Source organism: Cervus elaphus, chromosome 24 (assembly GCF_910594005.1).
Source record: "Cervus elaphus chromosome 24, mCerEla1.1, whole genome shotgun sequence".
Classification (NCBI taxonomy): Eukaryota; Metazoa; Chordata; class Mammalia; order Artiodactyla; family Cervidae; genus Cervus; species Cervus elaphus.
Window position 1 is genome coordinate 64,298,948 of NC_057838.1, and position 22,181 is coordinate 64,321,128.

Sequence of the window (22,181 nt, forward strand, 5' to 3'; positions counted from 1 at the left end):
TTCTGACCCCCTCCCCAAGTCTCTCTCTAGCTGTCATCAAAGTATTCTCCCTGTTTCAGTGAGTGGTTTTGCAACATGTGAGTCAAGAAGGCCACTTCAAGCCTGATGAGCAGGTGCTGGGGTCTAATAAACATGCACAAACAAGTGACTGACATTTAAAACTCTGTTTCATCCCATGACCACATTTCAGAGGTAAGAAATGCTCCTCTTGTTCTGGGCAGGAGGTCAGAAGCCACAGTGAAGAAGCTGGTTTGTTACCATTGGTGTATCGATAGAGCACTGCCTTCAAAGTTGACAGTCAAAGTAAACTTATTTCCTGTGCTCTGAGCCCACAAGTGATCACTTTTGTTTTATTCAGGAATACCGCATTAAGATAGAATGTGCCTGAGGGTAAAAGTAGTTTGGAGAGATTTTAAAAGTTTTATTTCTCAGTCATGAAAATCATATGCTATTTGATATGCATGTGTGTGTAAAACATATACATTTATACATGATTTGTATGTGAGGCATTGAGTAATTCAGATTTTAAGAGCAAACCCACTGAGGATCCATTTAAGAAGTGCTGCTTAGATTCCTGACACTCTTCACCAGCTTTGCATATTTTTCTAGCCTTCTGTGGCCCACTGGAATCTTCAGCCGACCCTACTTTGCTTCGGCCCATTCGTGTTTCCCGGTGCTAGTCCTTCCATATTAAGCAAAGATAGCAGGATTAACCAGCTATCTCTATAAAAACAAAACCCCGAAGGTGTGACAGAACCTGAGCTCATTTCTGTCAGGCACCTGGTGAGGAAGGTCTAAGACACCAAGGTCAGCACCGGTTTTCACGGCTGCTCTAATGTCCCCTGCTTACCAGCCATCAGAAAAGTTTTCGGAACTTGGAAACCCAGACTCTTACCTGCCTTCAAGACCTTTGTTGGCCATGTCCCCCTCTTCAACTCTTTGTCCCCGTCCCATTCCCAGTGAAGGAGAACCTGGGGTCTTGAGAATCACATGTCATTTCCTGGCATCAGTATTGTTGGGGTGGAGGAAGGAAAGCCCTCGCAGCTTTCAGACTCCCCTTTGAGCTTAGGCTGGGCTGTGAAAAAGCAGATCTGTTCATGCCTAAGAAGCAGCAGCCCGCCCCAGCTGCGGCGTTGGGTAACCTCCATGAGAACGCACGCACTATACACAAAGCCTGCCTCATCCGGAAGACACAGCCGTGCTCCCGTGACATCCGGGAGCCTCCCTGAGCCCTACAGCTGGAACATGCTGGTGGCCTCCACATTGTGAGAGGCTGACGCACTCCTGGAAGTGTCCTCCGAACATGTGTGTTGGCCAGAGACACGCAGGTAAGGGAGGCAGCCTATGTCTTTCACAAGCTTCCGGAAATTCTTCCGAAACTTGAGGCCAACAAAGGCATAGAGCACAGGATTCAGGCAGGCACGCAGGTAGGCAATGGCCTCTGTCACTGTGATGGCGTAGTGGAAGCTGGTCATGGTGTCGTACTCCCAGCTCGTGCTACGGATGAGCTTCACAAGGTTGAAGGGCATCTGGGTCAGCAGGAACACCGCCACCACCAGGAAGATGATCTTCAGAGACTTGTGCTTCCGGAAGCCTCGAGCCTGAAGCAGGGTCTTGATGATGACCGAGTAGCAAACAATCATGGCAAGCAGTGGCAGGAAGAACCCCAGGGTCATCTGGATGGCCAGCACCATGGTGGAAATCTCCTCCTGATAACTGCAGATGGGCTTGTCATGGTAAAGGACATTGCCGTAGATGATCTGCGGCAAGGAAACCAGCAGGGAAACCACCCAGATGGACAAGCAGATGGCCTTACCCCAGGCCATGCGCTTGGCCTGCTGGTTGTAGGCCTTGGTGGCCCGCACCACGGCGATGAAGCGGTCCACGGTGATGCAGGTGAGGATGAGCATGGATGTGTAGAAGTTCAGCGTGTAGATACCCAGCAGGACTTTGCACATGACGTTGCCAAAGACCCACTCATGGGTGCCTGCGTAGGCCCAGAAGGGCAGAGTGCAGACGAACACCAGGTCAGCCAGGGGCAGGTTCATCAGGAACACATCCGTCGGGCTTTTCAGCTTCTGGTAGAAGACATAGATGACCAGCACCAGGGAGTTCCCCACCAGGCCACAGACGAACACCACCACGTACACGCACGGCAGGAAGAGCTTGCTGAACCGCAGGAAGTCTTGGTTCTCCTGTTTGCTGTCATTGGAACTGTTGAAGACCCCGAAGTCTTTGTAGTCGTACTCAGCCATGTCGTCTGTTCTGCTGGACCCCTGGGAGTCAAACCACAGGAATTACATGCATTTGGGTTGAGGGTGACTCCTCCTGTCTTCCTACTGTCCCATTGCCCACATTCAGGGGGCAAATGTGCATGTATGCATGCTAAGTCACTTCAGTCATTTCCGATACTTTGTGACCCCGTGGACCGTAGCCCACCAGGCTCCTCTGTCCATGGGATTCTCTAGGCAAGAATACTAGAGTGGGTTGCCATTTCCTTCTCCAGGGTAACTTCCCCACCTGGGGATTGAACCCACGTCTCCTAAGTCTCCTACATTGGCAGACGGGCTCTTTACCACTAGTGCCTCCTAGGAAGCCCCCTCCTGTCTTCCCATTGCCCTGTTGCCCACATGTAGGGGGCGAATAGTCAGTTTCTAAGTGCTCCCACTGTTCTGATGGGTAACAGCACAGGATACTGGGGACAGCCTGTTCTGAGAGGAAACTGCTCAGCCCAGGACCCTTAACTTTCGGTAAAGTTCTCAGGACCCCACCCACATTCCAGAAAATCCTGTGCTGAATGGCCTTGGAAGCAGAGGTCATCACATGGTGAAATGGGGACCCTGTCCTTTCGGAAGGACTGTGCTGGTCTTCGGTGGGGAAGCTGTCTTCATCTGCCTGGGCCTCACAGCAGGTGCCCACCCAGCCTGTGCCCCATGTTTTGTGAGGTTGACCCCTGGACCTGGAATTGTGAAAGCTATGGCAATAAGGGGTTCACCTTGATGGGCCTGGAAACCAAGAGGAGTTTGGTCCTTTCTTCCCCAGGTGGCCCGTTCATCCTGCCTCATCTTCCTGTGATGGGGAGACAGGTCGGGGAAGAGCCCAGGCTGCCCAGTGCTTTGGCTGAGTGGCTTCCTGCCCAGGGAACTGGGCGGTTCTCCTCACGCTCAACCCCAGCCTTCCCCTTCCTTGTCTGTGTATGACGTTCCACCCTCAGGGCCTATTTGATCTTTAGGAATCTCTTACAGGGTAGATTACATGAGAAGGGAACATTGCTCTAGCTTTTACAACCAACAGTGTAGGGCTGAGGGGTCTCCTTTAACAAACAGAAGAGCTGATGGAAATGGGACGTCAGGGGAATACACGGCCACAAACAGGGCCGGTGGCCAGCCCTGCAGTGGGGCTGCTTATAGCAGAGACCAAATAGCTGTCTTTCTTGCCTAGGGGTCCTAGCCCTTCAAGATTATCACCCCCTGTGACCCTGCTCTGGGCCCTGTGACCCTGCTGGGGACCACGGACCAGCCCCAAGGGTGACACAGTCCGGTGTGGGAGCTGTGGCAGCATCAGCCTTGGGGGGCCGGGTCAGTCCCCTGGGGGGCCAGGTCAGTGACCCGCAGACACTCAGCACGCAGGGGCTCTTGCGATGACTAGTGCCATAATCCACTGGCACCTCAGGGAGAGGTTTAAGAAGAACAGGTCTTTGTCCAGCAAAGGCAGAATATCAACTGGCCAGATAAGAGGGTGTAAGAGAGATGATTTCTCCTTTCTGGTATCCTCAGAGACTTGACTTTTCCCCATGCTGGGTCCTGACTAGAAGGGATGGCCACCCTAGTGCACTTTGGTTGTTCGTGGGGTCAAAGCACCCTCTTGGTCCAAGAAAGGACCTTGCCTTTGGGCTAAGACTGCTCAGTGATAAGTCCCTCCTCCTGGACTACAAACTGTTGGCACTCTAAGAGGGAAAGGTAACCCCGTAGACATTCTGCCCCACCATCTCTGGGCTGCTAAGTTAAGTGGATCAAACGATGATGTGTATGTGTTACTGCTTCACATGGGGGCAAAAGCATATTTATCATTTAGAACATGATGTTGAAAGTAATGTCACATCTCCATTATTGCTTGACTTACTCTTCCCTTTTAAAAATACATTACACTGGCATTGCAGTTTCCTCAGAGGACCCATGCAAATTCATTTGTAACAGTTGGTGAACTTAAACAGTATGTAACAGATTGGGACTGCATGGTTGTGTGCAGATAGAGTATTAAAAATTACTTTCCCTTCTAGAAATGTTAAAAGCACTCATTTCTTTATTTTCTCTAACCAAAGTCCTAGGTTGATTTGTGAAAATTAAAAAAATAATAACATATCCAACTTTGGAAATAGTAAATATTTTATAATGAATAAGCAAAATATAATTTAGGCATGAGATAGAATATGACTGAAACATTTAGGAAGCACTCTTGACTTTGGAAAATGCAGTGCATTAAAGTTTTTTTATTGGAGCATAGTTGATTTACTGTGTCGTGTTGGTTTCAGCCTTAGATTCTTTCCCCGTGTGGGCCATTACAGGGTATTGAGTAGAGTTCCCTGTGCCATGCACCTATATAGTAGTGTGTATATGTAATCCCAGTCTCCCAGTTCCTGCCCCCCCAAAGTATATTTCAATTGCTCGAAACAATGTAAGCAGAAAATAGACATGCAAAATACTATTGGCCGACACTATTACAATGAACAGATGACAGAGTGAACGTGGAATCGATCATGATCTCAACCTTCTTTGGTCAGAAACCCCTTTGAGAGTCTCGTAAAAGCTGCACAGCGTCTCCCTCAGTGATGCACATACATGCCTGCAGTTGCGGGGATTCGTGAACTCTAAATCCCTCTGTTCCATATTCTGTGGACCTTGTGTAAGAATCTATGATAAGCTCCATGGTTTTGGCAAAAATTGTTTTTTAAAAAGTACAAAAATTACATTTTATCAGCAGTTCACCCCTGACTAGTAGAATTAGTAGTGACTTATGTCCCCTGCTCCTTTAAAATTTTCTGTATTTGCAAAAGCTGTTACAGTTTTGTATTGATGTACGTGGATAAAAGAAAGTAAACCATAAGCTAAGATAACAACAGTCTTATAAAATGGGAAAGAAACAAAAAAAAAGGGGAGAAAAGAGATTAGTCAGTGAATAAACACGGGTAGCTAGCCTGCGCTAGCCCTCTGGCAACAAGTGGCTGAGCTGAAGTTTGAGCCAAGAGCTCAAACCAAACCTGGGCACTTGATACTGTACTACGCTGCAGACAGGACTCTGAGAATCCCCCCAAAATGTGGGTTAGCCCCTCTTTTAAGTATAAAGAAAAAGATAAATGACTCACCGGTAGAGCTGCTCTTTCAGTTTGTTAATCAGACAAATTTGCTCACAGCAGCAAGGTCTGCCTTTGTCTCTGATGCGGTCTGGGTTTCCGTTGAGTACTTGTGAAGAGTCCTCAGTTGGCGATGATAGGAGACCCAGCCCTCCCCCATCTTGCAGGTCAGAATCCACATGACCCAGCCTGCACCCGTATAATTTGGGAGTCAAAGAGATGAAGCAGTAGCTCCAATGCTGTGCAACACCCGCATCCTGGCGGGCGTCTTACCCTTTGACCAGGATCTGAGAGGGTTTCCATTTGTAAGCGGAAGGGGAGCCATGCGCAGGTCTGACACTGGTAGTCCACTGAAGGTGGAGGCATTTATACCCTAAAATTATATCATTCACTAGTCATATGTTCCTTTGGAGCAGTTTGGGTCTGGACCGATGCAAAGTTGATGCTATGGCCTGGGTTCTGTGTGTGTGTGCACCTCCAACATACATGACAGCCCTGATCCCCATAGCAACCCTGCCAGTAGGTATTACCCCATTTCATAGATGGGAATACAGAGGACCATAGCCAGAGAACAACCCTTGCGGACTCACAACCAACAACTGCCACTTCCAGGATGCAAGCCCAGGTGTCTCTCATCGCCAGGCCAGTGGGCCAGATGGCTTCTAGTGATGGGTCTGCCAGAGGGCCTGATGCAGCCCTGCCTCCTAAACCCGCCCCACTCAGGTGGTGCTCACCGCCCTGCTTCTCATGGCTAGGATCACCAGTGAACAGGCTGAACCAAATCCTGAAGCGCCTGTCTCTCTCAACAAGACATCCCTTCACAGGGAGCCAGCCTCACATTTTGGAGTCTTTGAGCTTTGAGAGATGGGTTCTTCCCAGTGACAAGCCAACCGTGTCCCTTAGGCCCAGTTCACAGGGTGATGACAGAAGGGCCTGAACCTTGTCAAACAGGCTGACTTGGCTGTGCTTGTCCCCCTCAGCATGTCCTCCCTGCAGAAAAACAGCCCGGTGCCCTCCGTGACCGCGTATGTGCTTGAGAGGGAGGAGAGATGTGTATCTCAGAGGGAGCGTGACTGTACTTGCCATAAGCATTCTCCAGTGGGAAGTTCTCCAGTGGAAAACTCACAACTAAATTAGAGCCCCTCCCAGTTTGAGGGCCAGAATTTTATTTCTGTTGTCTTCCAATTTGGAGTATCGGTTGCTTTTCTTTGAAACAAAACTGAACTTCTTGACGGCAAGTACCCAATCATATGTCTTGGGTTTTCCCCAGAACATGCAAACGGTTCCTGAACAGAATCGGGGAAGAATAAAAGGGCCATGGCGGCTGTGCCCCCCACAGGTTCTCTTGGGGTCAGACTCAACCCATTCCCTTTTTCTGAATGCCTGACATTCTGGAGCCAGAGCCCTGGTTCCGGCGGCAGCTCTGGGACCAGGGCTGGGGCAGTGGCTGCTGGGAGAGGAGTACCTGCCAGGCGGTGGTAGGTGGTGGGGGCTGTGGAAGATGAGTGGAAAGACCCTCAGAAAAGCAGCCTAACCAGAGGGCAGCAGGCGGCGGATCAGTTGTGAGGACAGGGATGTGGGTCTGCGTGTTTCGGTCAGCCCATAGTTACCAAGTAATCAGACATCAAAACCAGAAGCGCCCTTCTTCACTTGGTTTTGTAGCAAAAAGGAAGCCAAAACCAAAAGAAAAACTAGTAAGAATTTAATTGTCAAGTAAAATGCACCCGAGCCCCACAGTGAATGTGGCCCACCGTGTGGCGTAGCCTCTCCTTCCAGACCCTAGCTGTTCAGCAGAGCCTTCAGGAATGATGTGCGTGCCCTGTGTCCACGTGTCCGGCGCGCAAGTGTAGGTATCAGGCACTTGGAATGTGGCCACCGCAACCATGGAGCCAAGCTTTGAGTTTTGTTTTAATTCTGATGAACTTCAATTTAAGCGGCCACATGAGTCCAATGGTACTGTACTGTACTGGGCAGAGCAGTTGTAAAGCAGAGACCTCTCCAGTCCACAGGAGGCCCCGTGTAACAGGCAGAGCAGCACTCCTAACTGCTGGCCTGGCGTGGTGGAGGGGTGGGTGGGGCCCTCTGAGGAAGGCTGTCAGCAGGACACGCAGGCCAGGAGGCTCTCTAGGCTCCATGCCTTCCTCAGACAACCTGAGCAGCCAGGAGTCTGCTCCCCGGGCAGTTGGCAGGATTGAAGTTAAAGAAGCAAGTAAGGGGCAGAGGCGTTTTGATTTGTGACAGGAAAATACCGTAGATCCCAGCTGCAGATACTAAGCTGGAGAGCGCCCCTCTGTGACCCCTCGTCCAGACAGGCGTGGACCCTGGACCACCTTGCTGGGGACTTCCTCGGCGTCCTTGCCCGTGGTCTCCAGTTCATTCTTGCTTGCTTCTGAAGTGGAGCAAACCTTGCTCATGTCCTTGAGGACATTAGGGACAGAAAACCACGTTGGCTGTATGCAAGGCAGGTGCCCAGGCCAAATGTGGCAGGGGTGGCCAAGATGACCACCCCCAAGAGGGCAAGGTGACAGATATACGCGCCTCGGTACAGGTTCCGCTTGACTGACCACAGGCTCAGGGACGGAAGCTCAGATAGACAGGACAGGGTGATGTGCCGTCACCCACAAGAGGCCACCATAGCTAGCAGTCAGCTCCCACAGCCAGAGCAAGGGGAGGAGGAAGGTCACTTGTGGACCGTGAGCTTTTCTGAAACATCTCAGTGTCTACAAAAGGAGTGAGGGTGCCCCCTAGTGGCCTTGCATTTGTTCCCTGTCCTCAAACTTCAAAATCCCTTAACATCTTCCAGCAGAGTTGCTTGAACATTTTCTGCTGCAGAAATTTACATGACTACCCAGGTGTGTTTGTGTGTAGACATAAAGTCAAACAAGAGCCTCTTAAAAACAATGCTTATCCTTAGCACACGCTGCTACTGCTGCTAAGTAGCTTCAGTCGTGTCCGACTCTGAGCGACCCCATAGACGGCAGCCCACCAGGCTCCCCCGTCCCCAGGATTCTCCAGGCAAGAACACTGGAGTGGGTTGCCATTTCCTTCTCCAATGCATGAAAGTGAAAAGTGAAAGTGAAGGTGCTCAGTCGTGTCCGACTCTTCACGACCCCATGGACTGTAGCCTACCAGGCTCCTCCCGTCCATGGGATTTTCCAGGCAAGAGTACTGGAGTGGGGTGCCATTGCCTTCTCCGTTACCATGATACAAAAATGTGTTGACATTTTCTATTTTATTTTTAATATGCATCATAACTTACTCAGCTGATTCACAACTCACTGATTGGGTTGTAACCCACAGTTTGAAGAGTCATTGAAAGGAAAGTCTGTGTCCCTAATCATCGCCTTTGAGACTGCCTCACCCACCCATGCACACTCCCCCCTCCCGCACCACCCCACCCCCCCGTCACAGAGATCGCCGGCACGGGGCCTCAGCCAGGACTGGCAAGGGTCGTGGGACCTACTCTGGTAATACTTGCAGGTAATCAGGTTGTCTGTGTCGTGATGGTCAGAGAGGTGAGGAGATAGAGGAGGAGAAGAAATAATAGATTAGGACTTTTTTTTTCAATCTCACCCCACGGCTTGTGGTATCTTAGTTCCCCAACCAGGGATTGAACCTGTGCCTCCTACAGTGGGAGCAGAGAGTCGCTACCACTGGACCACCAGGGAAGTCCCGGCATCTTTTATTTATTCACTTATTATTAATTTTTTTAACTGTTTGGCTTTTCTTTTTCTTTTTTAAAAATTCTTTTTTTGCTTTTAGGTCTATGATCCACTTCTGAATTAATCTCTCATATCTGGTGCAAAGTATGATCAGTTGTTGTCACTGCCCTTTTGCCTAGAGGTATTCAGCTTGTTTTCTAGCACCATTATCACATGGCATGCGGGATCTTAGTTCCGCGATTAGGGATTGAACCCATGCCTCCTGCATCAGAAGGTAAAGTCTTAGCCACTCGGGGAAGTCCCCTGATGTCTTTTATTTTTAATGCAGGAAAACTGAGAGAACGAACCACAGTTTTCAGCATTTGTTTTACATATGTCATTTATCTTTCTCATTTATGGTACTTGCACTTTGGACAAGGTTGAGGGCAAATGAAACGAGACAAGCTGACTGGCCCTGGGACCCCAGACTCCTCTCCCCTGCCCCTCTGCTTCCCCAGCTGTTAAGTGGAGGTTGGACTGGATGATTCTTTGAGCTGCTTCTCGCACAAACATTCTGTGACGGCAGTGTAGGAATCTGGAAGCCAGCAGTTGAAAGATGAACACGAAGGAGGTGTTGGACAGGGAGGAGGTCAGAGGTGGGCTGGGCCAAGGAGAAAAATGAGTGACAGGCTTGCCCTTGTTGGCAGCAGATACTTCAGAACATGTTCTTGTTGCACCTTCCCTGGAAATAGTGCCTGCCAGAGTAAGCCCAGATCCTTCTGGCCAGTGGAATGCTTTTTCCAAGTCCTTTGAAACTTACAGCCTTTCTAAGCCAGCAGAACTGGAGTCCAGCTGGTTCCATCTCCTCCCTCTTAGAGAGGAGAACTTGGAGAAGGAAGGGGCTCGCCCAGAGTCCGAGTTAGTCATAAAGCCAAGACTGGAACACCTTGGAGAGTTGCCCACCCCTTCCACCTGCATGCCCCCCTCTCCCCCCTCACACACACACAAGCCATACTCCCCCAGGATCCACACCAAGCTCCAGCCAGAGGGTGCCCACTGCTCGGACCTCAGGGCGCTCAGACCCGAGGGCAGGGTGTCTGCGGACAGGCTCTCCCACCTGTCGTGTGCTGATGGAGACTGCACAGACATCCCTGGCCGGACACCTGGGCCCTACTGGGTGTCTGATTATGTTGGGAGCCCTGGAGGCCCCCTGCATGCCAGCCGCCACCTGCACCCTCACCGCAGGGCCCTGGGCAGCTTGTGGCAGTCAGTGGCCTCGGCCCCCAGCAGTAGACAGGATGGGGAGGGGAGTGGGGCCCTACGGTGGGGCGAGCAGCGGCCCAGCCTCGTGGGGAGCAGGTGTGACGTCCAGCTGTCTGAAGGGCCAGGTCTCATGCGCAGAGGTTTCCTGAGAGGACAGAGGCCTCTCTTGTGCCGCTGTCCTCCAGAGAGAGAGGCTGTAAGTCGGCAGGCTGCAGCCTGCTTTGTGTGTGAGAGAAACCCGTTCAGGGTGAAGGGGCTGCAGGTTGTCCTCAGGTGTGGCTCTGCTAACCCAGCGCCCGCCACCCCTTGAGCGACTCGGAGTCTTCCTCCTTTGGGATCTGTCCCCGATTCTTCTCTTGACTTCGTCAGCATTCCCTCTGCCCTCTCATCCTGGATCTCCACACTAAGGATTCACTCCCCCGTGTGTATTTCTCAGCAAGTATCATGGACATGCTTTGATACCTGCAGACGGCCGTGGCCTGTCCTTTGGGGCAGGGACAGTCCCGCCGCAGCCCCTGTTTGCAAGATCTGGTGGGCCAGGGGGAGGTGAGACCCCTGCAGACGGGCAAGGCGCAGCGTGACCGGGACTGTGACCGGGGGTGGGGTGAGTCTGCGGTGCAGGAGCATGGGCGCTGGGAGCGGGCGGCGGCTGCCGCGTGTGTCACCGCCCCTGGGGGAGGCGCCGGGCACCCCCCCCAAACTCCCGGTGTGTCGTGGTCACTGCAGCGCACTGCGTGTTGCACAGACATTCCTGCCCCCAGAGCCGCGTGAGAGCCGGTGAGGCCTCCGTGTCCCCATCAGTGACCTGTGGCCAGTACGCGCCAAGGAGCGGCAACTCAGTCGGGTTTAAAAACGTTCCGTGGGAACACTAGATTTAAAATTTAGGAGCTGCCTTTACTGCAGGACATCTCAGAGCCTTGACGGTGTAAGAATGCCGTGAGTTTCGGAGAAAGAGTACGGGGTTCCCCTCCCCAGACACAGGTGTTCCACAGAGCACACTTTGGGAACCACGGTACCTCTTTCCTGCCAGGCAGCTCCAGCAGCTGGTTCTCTGGACGGCAGACCATGGGCTGTGAGGGAAGAGGAGACATGGTGTGGGTCTGCCCCCCTTGTACGAGGGGGCCCCCACCACCTCCCTCTCTGCCCGTGCCACTTCCCGCCCCTTCACCTTGCCCTTGTTCCTCGGGGAAGGGCCAGAGCAGGCTCGTCCAGTCAGAAACTGGCGCTGTGAAGTTGGCATCCGTGGTGCTGGACACTCGCCCCACGGCTGTAACTCTGCTGGCGTGGGAGAGGAGGGCGGCCCGTTTGTGCCGGGCAGGTCACTGCGGCCCTGTTGTCCCCCCACACCTCGCCATCCTGCCTGCCCTAGCCTGGCCCCCGTGGCTCCCCAGACACAGGGCCTGCGGGCTCTGTCCCTGCCTCCGTGATCGGAAGGCTCCCCATGTGTTCTGGGGATGGCTGCTGGACTCCAGCAAGACTGCGGGCCTATGCGCTGACAGCTAGCCGGCTGTGTTTGTGACATTTCAGGGACACCACGTCCAACTCGCTCACCCCTGAGGATGCTGAAGACATGCCCGTGGGGCAGGATTCCGAAATCTGCTTGCTGAAGTCGGGGGAACTGATGTAAGTCGTGGGCCCTAGCTGGCCTTGCTGGGGTGGCGGGGTGGGGAGGTCACATCTGGGGAGGAGAGGGGGAACGCCAGAGGAGCTGGCCTTTCCACGGCCCCCCTGGAAAACACCCCTGTGCTCGGGCTGGGCACCCATAGTGACTTTCAAAGTGTGCGCTACTTTTTCTTTTTTCCTTTCTTCTTCTTCCTTTTTTTGGTAAGATTTATATATAGTAAGATTTCCCATTTATAGTGTACACTGCTTAGATTTAGACAAATAATACCGTTTAATCACTGATTATCTGGCGGCCCCCATGTCCTGCTTGGCCAGTGGCTTATACAATCTCAGGCCACTGTACCCAATCAGTTCTACTCCCCGTTCTGCCAAAGAGGAAAGCTTGATCCAGAAAAGAAAAATGATTGCCCCCCCCCATGTGATCAGAGTGAAGATACAGAACAGTCCCATCACCCTAGAAGGCTTCCCTGTCCTCTCGTAGTCATTCCTCCCGCACGTCTGTGCCCTGTGTGTGTTACAAGGTGGTGCTTACTGGGGAAGAAAAAAGGACCCCTCAGTTTTAAACAGAAAACACTAAGAAGGTAAGACTTGAAGAACTTGACATGCAGATATGTGAGGGAACAGCATTCAGGCAGAGGGAACAGTGCTTGTGCTGGGGCAGGATGGTGACTGGTGTGTATTCGAGGAATCCAGGAAGGGCCAGTGTGACTGGAGCAGAAAGCGGGAGAGAGACTGCATGCGAGAGGAGACAGGGCCCACTTCACCCCAGGCCTTCTGGGCCGTTGGAAGGACTTTTAATCTGAGGGAGATAGGAGCTTTAAATTAGATTTGGATTAGAAGCATGACTTAACCTGACTTACATTAGAAACAGGGTCACTCTGGTTGCCATGTGAAGAGTGACTCTGCAGGGACAGAAGTAGGGAGACCAGTAGAATTTACGTTTGTAATGTGAGTGCTGTAGACAACAGACTTTTTTAAGATTACATTTGAGCAGAGATGGCAAACCCTTGCTATCTTCTCATTAGCATCTCCCTTGGCGAGACTGAGTATTGTCCTCTCACTGAGCAGGTGAGGTCTCGGAAGTGAGAAAAGATAAAGGGCACTATCCAGTCACTGGGTGCAAGGGCAGACTTCTGGGACGTAAAGTGATGGAATGGCCCAGCATCGTGGGGCCTCCTGTCAGAGTAAGTGAGGCAGCAAGATCTCCAGGTCATGAGACCGCTTTTCCACAACAGACCCCTCCACCTATTATCAGATTCTTGAAAATTGTTAATATTGGACAAGACCTTTTTTTTTTCCTAACTATCAGTTCAGTTCAGGTCAGTCGCTCAGTCGTGTCTGACTCTTTGCGACCCCTTGGACTGCAGCACGCCAGGCCTCTCTGTCCATCACCAACTCCTGGAGTTTATTCATACTCATGCCCACTGAGTCAGTGATGCCATCCAACCATCTCATCCTCTGTCGTCCCCTTCTCCTCCTGCCCTCAATCTTTCCCAGCATCAGGGTCTTTTCCAGTGAGTCGGCTCTTTGTATCAGGTGGCCAAAGTATTGCAGTTTCAACTTCAGCATCAGTCCTTCCAATGAATATTCAGGACTGATCTCCTTTAGGATGGACTGCTTGGATCTCCTTGCAGTCCAAGGGACTCTTCAGAGTCTCCTCCAACACCACAGTTCAAAAGCATCAATTCTTTGGCACTCAGCCTTCTTTATAGTCCAAATCTCACATCCATACATGACCACTGGAAAAACCATAGCCTTGACCAGATGGACCTTTGTTGGCAAAGTAATGTCTCTCCTTTTTAATATGCTCTCTAGGGTGATCATAACTTTTCTTCCAAGGAATAAGCATCTTTTAACTTCATGGCTGCAGTCACCATCTGCAATGATTTTGGAGCCCCAAAAAAATAAAGTCTGTCACTGTTTCTACTGTTTCCCCATCTATTTGCCATGAAGTGATGGGACCGGATGCCATGATCTTAGTCTTGTGAATGATGAGCTTTAAGCCAACTTTTTCACTCTCCTCTTTCACTTTCATCAAGAGGCTCTTTAGTTCTTCTTCACTTTCTGCCATAAGGGTGTTGTCATCTGCATATCTGAGGTTTTTGATATTTCTCCCGGCAGTCTTGATTCTAGCTTGTGCTTCATTCAGCCTGGTGTTTCTCATGATGTACTCTGTATAGAAGTTAGATAAGCAGGGTGACAATATACAGCCTTGACGTACTCCTTTCCCTGTTTGGAACCAGTCTGTTTTTCCATGTCCAGTTCTAACTTGCATCCTGACCTGCATACAGATTTCTTAAGAGGCAGGTCAGGTGGTCTGGTATTCCCATCTCTTTCAGAATTTTCCATTTTTGACTATAACTAGCCATAAAGCTAATTTTAACACATGGAAAAATGGTCCATGGAATTAAATTTTTCACGAGTGAACAAGCTGTATCAGAGCTGTTCTTTAGAGTATTCTGGATTTTTAATCATCAGTTAGTCTTCTCATCTGCAAAGCTTGGCCAGTATTCCCAGCCACCTTTACACCTTTGGAACCTTTAGCATCACCGCTTGCACCCCTGTGCAGTCTTAGGCAAGTAACCTACCCTCCCTGAATTTTGGTTTCCACCTCTGTGTTAAAGGGGCAGTAGTATTTTTCTTCACAAAAGGCAGGTTGGTATAGTGGAAAGGCAGTGGCTTTGGCTCAGACCTGTGTGGACCTAGGTAGAGTCTTTCTGTCTTTTTGAATCTTAGCTTCCTCGTGTGTAGACGAGAACAAACCCAAAGCTGGCAAGCAGAGTTGGGCCGTTCACGGTTGAGGAGAGGAGAGGAGAGGAGGACCACACGCTGCTGACCTGCAGCTCCTCCTGGAGGCCCCACCTTCGTGGCCTTGACTCAGCTGCTGCCTCTGGATTTGCAGAGCCGCCGGGAGTGCGGCCCTTAATGAGGGAGACTTTGCCCTTCTAGGGAGGTTTATCCTCTGACATAATCCTCACACCAGCCAGAGGCAGGCGTGGTCGTCCCTGGCTGCAGCCTGAGGCTGACGTGAGGCTGAGACCTGTGACGGGAGCCAGCACCATGCCCTCCGTCCCACCGAGGAACTCACTGTCCCCAAACCTTTAAGCTTTTGGAACTGGCTGTTAATCCAGCTAATGAGGAGGAGAATAGGGACATGGCCCCCAGAAGCCTCTCTCCCCAGGGCCCTCATCCTACCCTGCATTAGCAAGTCTAGGGCATTTGCATTTAAGAAATGCACGTCAGGGTGCCCCCTTGAAATCTTGAGGCAGGTCCCGGATTTCTGCTGAAAAGAGAGATCACCGACAGGGCAGGAAGTTTCAGGTGATGGTGTGCATTCTGCGGGTACCAAGCAGGTAAAAGCGGGAGAGCGGTGTGCATTCTGCGGGTACCAACCAGTTAAAAGCGGGAGAGCGAAGAGCTGGAAGGAGAAAGAGAGAGTGGACCGCTGGGCAGAGGGCAGCCGCAGGAGAGCTGTGGAAACTGAGGCCTCAGCACACACTTCCTGCCCTCGAGGGGCTCAGAGCGGCCCAGGCATCTCTCAGTTCCTGCCAGCTCGCAGGGACCACACCAGCTCCGTGAAGACAAGGAGTGTCGTCTGTATTTTTCACTCCTGTGTCCCCAGTGCCTCGAGCTATGCCAGGCATCTGTTAATAGTAAGGGCTTAGGAAACAGCTGATGGCGTGGGCTGCACATCAGGGTTTCTCCCACGATTGAGCATGTCAGTCATGGTGACCAAAGGCTTGGCCAACCTTCAGCAGCCTCTAGCTGTCTCCAGTCACCTCTGAGTTACAGGCAACCTGGCCAGTGAACTCAAGCGCTTTCCCTGCTGTGTTTAAGCCCCTCTCTGCATTCATGTTTCAGGATAAAATTACCCCTCACGGTGGAAGAGATCGCCAACTTCGGGGAGGGCAGCAGGGAGCTGTTTGTGAGGTCCAGTACCTACAGCCTCATCCCCATCACCGTGGCCGAAGCAGGCCTCACCATCAGCTGGGTCTTCTCCTCTGACCCCAAGAGCATCTCCTTCAGCGTGGTCTTCCAGGAGGCCGAGGACACACCGCTGGATCAGTGTAAGGTGAGGCTGGCTCCCTGCCAGCAGGATGCCTGGACAGCCCTTCCCTGGACTGTTCTGAGAAAGACACAGAGGGAAACCAGGGTGGAAAAGCCCACCGGCCTGCATCAGGCAGAGCAGGCGATGCAGCTGGGCTTGTCCAGTGGGGACGGAAGGGCCTGAGAGCTGTCTCTGAAGGCCATTCCTGGGTCGGCTTCAGACAGACCTCTCGGATAGGTCGGTAGGTGAAACTGAAAGGAATACAGATGTGTGACTCAGGTTAAGGATCGTATTTTAACAGAATCGTGGAGAGCAAGAGTGAGTCATCACGGGAGGTGGTGACCAAGATCTCTGCTTCCAGTTTTGAACTTAGGGCGTTCAGCATCTCACTTCAGATTGGTCGAAGGAGACTCACAGCCTTTGTGTCAGTTGGGTGGTTGGGTTGGGAACCTCAGTAGTGGACACCAGTTCATAAACTCCTGAGAAATCCTAAGCATGTGACGCTGACTGCCTGGGACAGTCATCCTCAGTTTTGGTTGCACATTAGAAACACCTGGGAAACATTTTTAAACGCACTTCTGAGTCCATAACCCAGACCCAAAAATCAAAATCACTAAGGGGAACCCAGGCATCCCTGGGTGATCCCAGTGGGCACCAAGGTTGAGAGTCATTGGTCTCGATCAAGGTTAAGAAGTCAGAGGAGAAAGGATGGGATAAGTGCAGAGCCCAGGACAGCAAATAGGCCTCTGTGGGGGCTGGTTCCTTGTGGGCCGGAAAGCGGATGGGCCGGGGGGCGGGGGGCGGGGAACGGGGTCTGAATTCCTTGCCTGAGTCTCTGCAGGCAGGGGGCGAGCGGTGATGGAAGTTCGAGCTCCATAGGAATCACTGTGAGTGGAAGGTATGATGAGGACAGGCTCATGGTGCATCCCAGGCTTTTAATACAAAATCTCCATTTTCTAAGAGTGAAGCTGGAGAGGAGCAATTTGAAGTGGTGTGAAAGAAGCCTTCTGTGAAGTGTCTGTGGTGATATCCACTAGTCCCTCATGCCTGTGGTCCTCGGGGTGTCCCAAGGGGCTCAAGTCGCGGTCTGGGGAGGGCCCAGAGCCCCAGGAGGGCCAGGCTCGGGTGTGCTGGGCACACGGATCACCACTCCAGCTCCAGCATCCACGTGAGGGACGTCTGTCCCTCTGGGTTTGCTCTCCTGCCATCCCTGTCCTTGTGATACCTGCTGATTACAGATTGCTTTGTGATGTTTCTCCTCTTCAGATTCATGCCTAAAATTGAAGTCTGGCCCCCTGAGTTGGCCTTCTTGATCAGAGTTTCCTGCTCGTTCTTATTTAAAAACTGCCCTGCCCCTCTTTTCCTTTCGGTGGCTCATGACCTCGCCACACGTGTAGGGAGCCCCTCCTTCCTGAGCAATTCTGGACATCCACCTGGGAGGTCCTGGGCCTGTGGCTGGAGAGCGGTTACAGGCTCAGCCATGCCAGAGCAGCCTGCCTGGGCAGTTGGTTGAGCAGCTTAAGCAGTGGGCTTATCAGCTCTGCACGAACAGACAGCTGCACTGCCCAGAACTCACTCCAGCACCCTCGCTGTTCACCTCGTGTTCCCACGGCCGGCTGAGCGCTGAAGCCCTGCGTCTGCCCAGATTAGACACAGGTGGATGTCCGTGGTGAGAGAGGGAGGGGACACATCCTGTGTCCACACCTGTCTCCTTGCTCAGTCACTACCTGGCTAATCCTCATGGCCCTGGAAGACCTGGCTGGTTCCTCCCAGGATTCAGGAGCTCAGTCAGGATCCTCATCTCTGGCTCCCTTGCCGCCTGGAGGGTGTGGCAGCCGTTGTCTTTCCCACAGTGGTCACCAGGGGGCAGAAGAAGCTCACGGTGAGTGAGTGGGTGCTCACGCGGCTCCTCTGCCATTCCCAGCCCGCTGTGGGGGTGCTGTTACATCTGCCTGAGGTCCCAGACAGGCATCAGCCTGGAGAATCTGTGTCCAGACTCACTTCTTTAGCATTTCGCATGTAGACTCCCCGAGTGATGCCCTGACCAGCCTGGACCTTGTGGGAACAAGAGGACATAGTGCCCCTCGCAGCACTTAGGTTTCATGGTGACGGAGGCTCAGACATCAGGAACTGGGCTGGGTCCTTGCACTCAGTTCACAACCATTCACTGAACTTGTGTGGTAAGGTGGGCTCTGTAGGGCCACTGAGGATCAGGAGAGAAGGGCCGTGCTGGGATCTGCCCTTGAGGAGCTGAGTGTTGTCAGAGAGAGGCCCTATTAAAGAAACAACTGCGACTCCAGGTGGTGACTGTCATGATGGGGTGGCACCGGGCGGGGGCTGGGGGGGGCAGTAAGAAGGGCGTCTAACCCAGCCTGGGGGGCAGTGATCAAAGCAGGAGACTCCTGGGCCAAACCAAGAGAAGCTATAGGGAGGGGGTGAGAGGGGGGCACGGGTTACAGGAGAAGTGTCTAGGCCAGGGAACAGCGTGGCAGGCCAGTCCCATCTCTAGGGCACATCAGATACGCCCCACCCGGGACCACCCTCTCTCCAGAGGGCCCTCCTCCATCAATGAGGTGAGAAATTTGGGAAGCACTTGACAAAAGAAGCAGTAAATCACGGACCTGAGGCCACAGGCATGCAGACCACTGGCCTGAAGCCTGGGATCCAAGACCCGGGCCCTGCCTCTCTTTTTGCCCAGAGAAGCCGGAGGCCTGCCTGGGGCTGTTGGGAGTCAGGGGAGGAGCCGGGACAGGGAGCTTGACTTTTTATTTTTAAATAGCTTTGAAGAGATACAATTTACATACATGTAATTCACCCATTTAAAATGCTCAGTTATCTTAGTATTGGTTATCTTAGCAATCCAGTTATCTTAGTATTATTCAAAGAATTGCATAACCATCACCACTGTCTAATTTTAGATCATTTTCATCACTGCATAAAGCAAAAAGAAACCCTGTATCCATTCGCAGTCACTTCGCAACCTCCTCCCAGCAACCAACAACCTACCTTCTGTCCTTAGATTTCCTGTTCCAGACATTTCATGTGAATGGAATCATGCATTACGTGGCCTTTTGTGACTGGGTTTTTCCGTTTAGCATAGAATCATGGCTCTGTACTAGGGCCCCAGGCCACTGGAGTCTCGAGAGAGATCAGTAAAACCAACTGGACTGTTTTGCAGACATGCAGTATAGATCAGGATCTCACACGGCGGAGACCTGTCTTGCTCAGGTTTACATGGGACCCCAGTCATCTCCTGTCACCTCTGCTGTATGGGCTTTGACACCAATTGTTGTTCAGTTGCTCAGTCATGTCTGACTCTTTGCAAACCCATGGACTACAGCCATTCTTCTTCACTGTCTCCCAGAGTTTGCTCAAACTCAAGTCCATTGAGTCAGTGATACCATCCAACCATCTCATCCTCTTTTGACCCCTTCTCCTCCTGCCCTCAGTCTTTCCCAGCATCAGGGTCTTTCCAGTGAGTGGGCTCTTCACATCAGGTGGCCAAAGTGTTGGAGCTTCAGCTTCAGCTTCAGTCCTTCCAATGAATACTCAGGGTTGATTTCCTTTAGGATTGACTGGTTAGATTTCCTTGTTGTCCAAGGGACTCTCAAGAGTCTTCTCCAGCACCACAGATCAAAAGCATCAATTCTTTGGCACTCAGCCTTCCTTATGGTCCAACTCTTATATCCATACATGACTACTGAAAAAATCATAGCTATGACTACTGAAAAAATCATAGCTTTGACTATACGGACCTTTATCGGAAAAGTGATGTCTCTACTTTTTGTGTTTTTTATTTTATTACTTTTTGTTTGTTTGTTTGTTTGTTTCTGCTTTTTAATACACTGTCTAGGTTTGTCATAGCTTTTCTTCCAAGGAGCAAGAGTCTTTTAACTTCATGACTGCAGTCAACACCCGCAGTGATTTTGGAGCCCAAGAAAGTAAAGTCTCACACTGTTTCCATTGTTTCCCCATCTTTTTGACATGAAGTGATGGGACCAGATGCCATGATCTTAGCTTTTTGAATATTGAGTTTTAAGCCAGCTTTTTCACTCTTCTCTTTCACTTTCATCAAGAGGCTCTTTAGTTCCTCTTTGCTTTCTGCCATAAGGGTTGTATCATCTGTATATCGGCGGTTCCTGATATTTTTCCCGGCAATCTTGATTCCAGCTTGTGCTTTATCCAACCCAGAATTTCACATGATACACTCTGCATATAAGTTAAATAAGCAAGGTGACAGTATACAGCCTTGACACACTCCTTTCCCAATTTGGAACCAGTCCGTTGTTCCATGTCCAGTTCTGTTGCTTCTTGACCTGCACACACGTTTCCCAGGAGGCAGGTAAGGTCTGGTATTCCCATCTCTTAAAGGATTTTCCACAGTTTGACACCAGAGCCTTTGTTAATCTCCCCTAGATGGTTTTGTTGATTGATTTAAAGTAATAGCAAGAAAATCTTACAGATTTTTACCATGGTGGAAGAAACAGCAGCTGGAATGAACAAAAAGTCTATAGACTATTTTAAAGAAATAGAGTATTATCTTACCTCTCTTCTTCAGAAGATCCTGCTTCGACAAGCTCTTGGCTTTTGCTTTGTAATCAAAGTAGTGTGTGGGAAGGTTGGTGTGCAGGGCGCACAGGCGTCCCCGTGTAAGCCTTGCTCCCCGGCACTTCCTCCTACGTGTGCTTGCTGAAATGTCTCAGGCTGGCCTCAAAACTTTTAGGTTATGGATCACAGGAACAGACCCAACCACTCGGCCTCCCAGGATTCTCAGTTCCCTGTAGAACTAGAATATGATAAACCATTAATGGAGCTTGATAAGATAGCATGTTGTACATGGTAGGGGAGCTGCCGCAGAGCCCACACGCAGGCGGTCCTCACACATCGCAGCCTCTCCCGGCTTGGCTTGGCCCATCCTGCTGCCTCACCACCACCGGCCTCAGTCAGCGCCGGCATCCCGTGGTGGCGGGAGCCTGCTGTGTTCTCTCTCTCCCAGGCCTTTGGGTTCTCCCTTTTGACTTTCCTCTGACTCATGTGTTATTTAGTTTCGGATATTTGGGGATTTTCTAGACAACTGCAGTTTTTTTCTAACTTAACCCCATTGCCAGAAAACACACTTTTTATAGTTTGAATCCTTTTAAGTGTAATTTTTAATATCCTAGAATGTGGCCCACCTAGCGATTATTCCAAGTATACTGGAAAAGTCTGTCACTGTTTCCATTGTTTCCCCATCTACTTGCCATAAAGTGAACAGATGCCATGATCTTATTTTTTTAATGTGGAGTTTTAAGCCAGGTTTTTCACTCTCCTCTTTCACTTTCATCAAGAGGCTCTTTAGTTCCTCTTCACTTTCTGCCATTAGGGTGGTGTCATCTGCATATCTGAGGTTATTGATATTTCTCCCAGCAATCTTGATTCCAGCTTGTGCTTCATCCAGCCCGGCATTTTGCATGATGTACTCTGCATATAAGTTAAATAAGCAGGGTGACAATATACAGCCTTGACGTACTTTTTTCCCAGTTTGGAATCAGTGTGCTGTTCCATGTTTGGTTCTAACTGTTGCTTATTGACCTGCGTACAGATTTCTCAGGAGGCAGGTAAGGTGGTCTGGTACTCCCATCTCTTGAAGAGAGTGAAAACTGTGAATCACAGGTTGTTTTGATTCACACAGTCAAAGGCTTTGGCTAGTCAATAAAGCAGAAGTAGATGTTTTTCTGGAACTCTCCTGCTTTTTCAATGATCCAATGGATGTTGGCAATTTGATCTCTGGTTCCTCTGCCTTTTCTAAATCCAGCTTGAACGTCGGGAAGTTCTCAGTTCCCATACTGTTGACCCCTCACTTGGAGAATTTTGAGCATTGCTTTGCTAGTGTGTGAGATGAGTGCAATTGTGTAGTAGTTTGAGCATTCTGTGGCATTGCCTTTCTTTGGGATTGGAATGAAAACTGACCTTTTCCTGTCCTGTGACCACTGCTGAGTTTTCCAAATTTGCTGGCATATGGAGTGCAGCACTTTCACAGCACCATCTTTTAGGATTTGAAATAGCTCAACTCGAATTCCACCACCTCCACTAGCTTTGTTTGTAGTGATGCTTTCTAAGGCCCACTTGACTTCACACTCCAGGATGTCTGGCACTAGGTGAGTGATCACACCATTATGGTTATCTGGGTTGTGAAGATCTTTTTTGTGTAGTTTTTCTGTATATTCTTGCCACCTCTTCTTAATATCTTCTACTTAGGTCCATACCATTTCTGTCC

The 22,181-nt window shown here is 50.8% G+C and overlaps 2 protein-coding genes across 5 annotated transcripts in view; one reads left to right on the forward strand and one right to left on the reverse strand.

Moving 5' to 3' along the window:
- FYCO1 (FYVE and coiled-coil domain autophagy adaptor 1) overlaps window positions 1–22,181 on the forward strand; it is a 78,428-nt gene that overhangs the window by 47,273 nt on the left and 8,974 nt on the right. For 2 of the 3 annotated variants that reach the window (XM_043885318.1, XM_043885317.1), the window contains exons 15-16: window positions 11,782–11,877; window positions 15,739–15,949. In XM_043885318.1, the coding sequence (XP_043741253.1) occupies window positions 11,782–11,877; window positions 15,739–15,949 (307 nt within the window). The remainder of the gene's footprint in view (window positions 1–11,781; window positions 11,878–15,738; window positions 15,950–22,181) is intronic. The other variant, XM_043885319.1, reaches the window with a different exon arrangement.
- CXCR6 (C-X-C motif chemokine receptor 6) lies at window positions 407–5,469 on the reverse strand. Of its 2 annotated transcripts, none has more exons than XM_043885321.1 (2): window positions 5,363–5,469; window positions 407–2,276 (listed from the first exon to the last, which is right to left on the reverse strand). In XM_043885321.1, the coding sequence occupies exon 2, from the start codon at window positions 2,253–2,255 to the stop codon at window positions 1,233–1,235; it is 1,023 nt and encodes a 340-aa protein (XP_043741256.1). In that variant the 5' UTR covers window positions 2,256–2,276; window positions 5,363–5,469; the 3' UTR covers window positions 407–1,232. The 2 variants fall into 2 exon arrangements, with proteins under 2 accessions (XP_043741256.1, XP_043741255.1); XM_043885320.1 differs by lacking the exon at window positions 5,363–5,469 and adding an exon at window positions 2,996–3,129.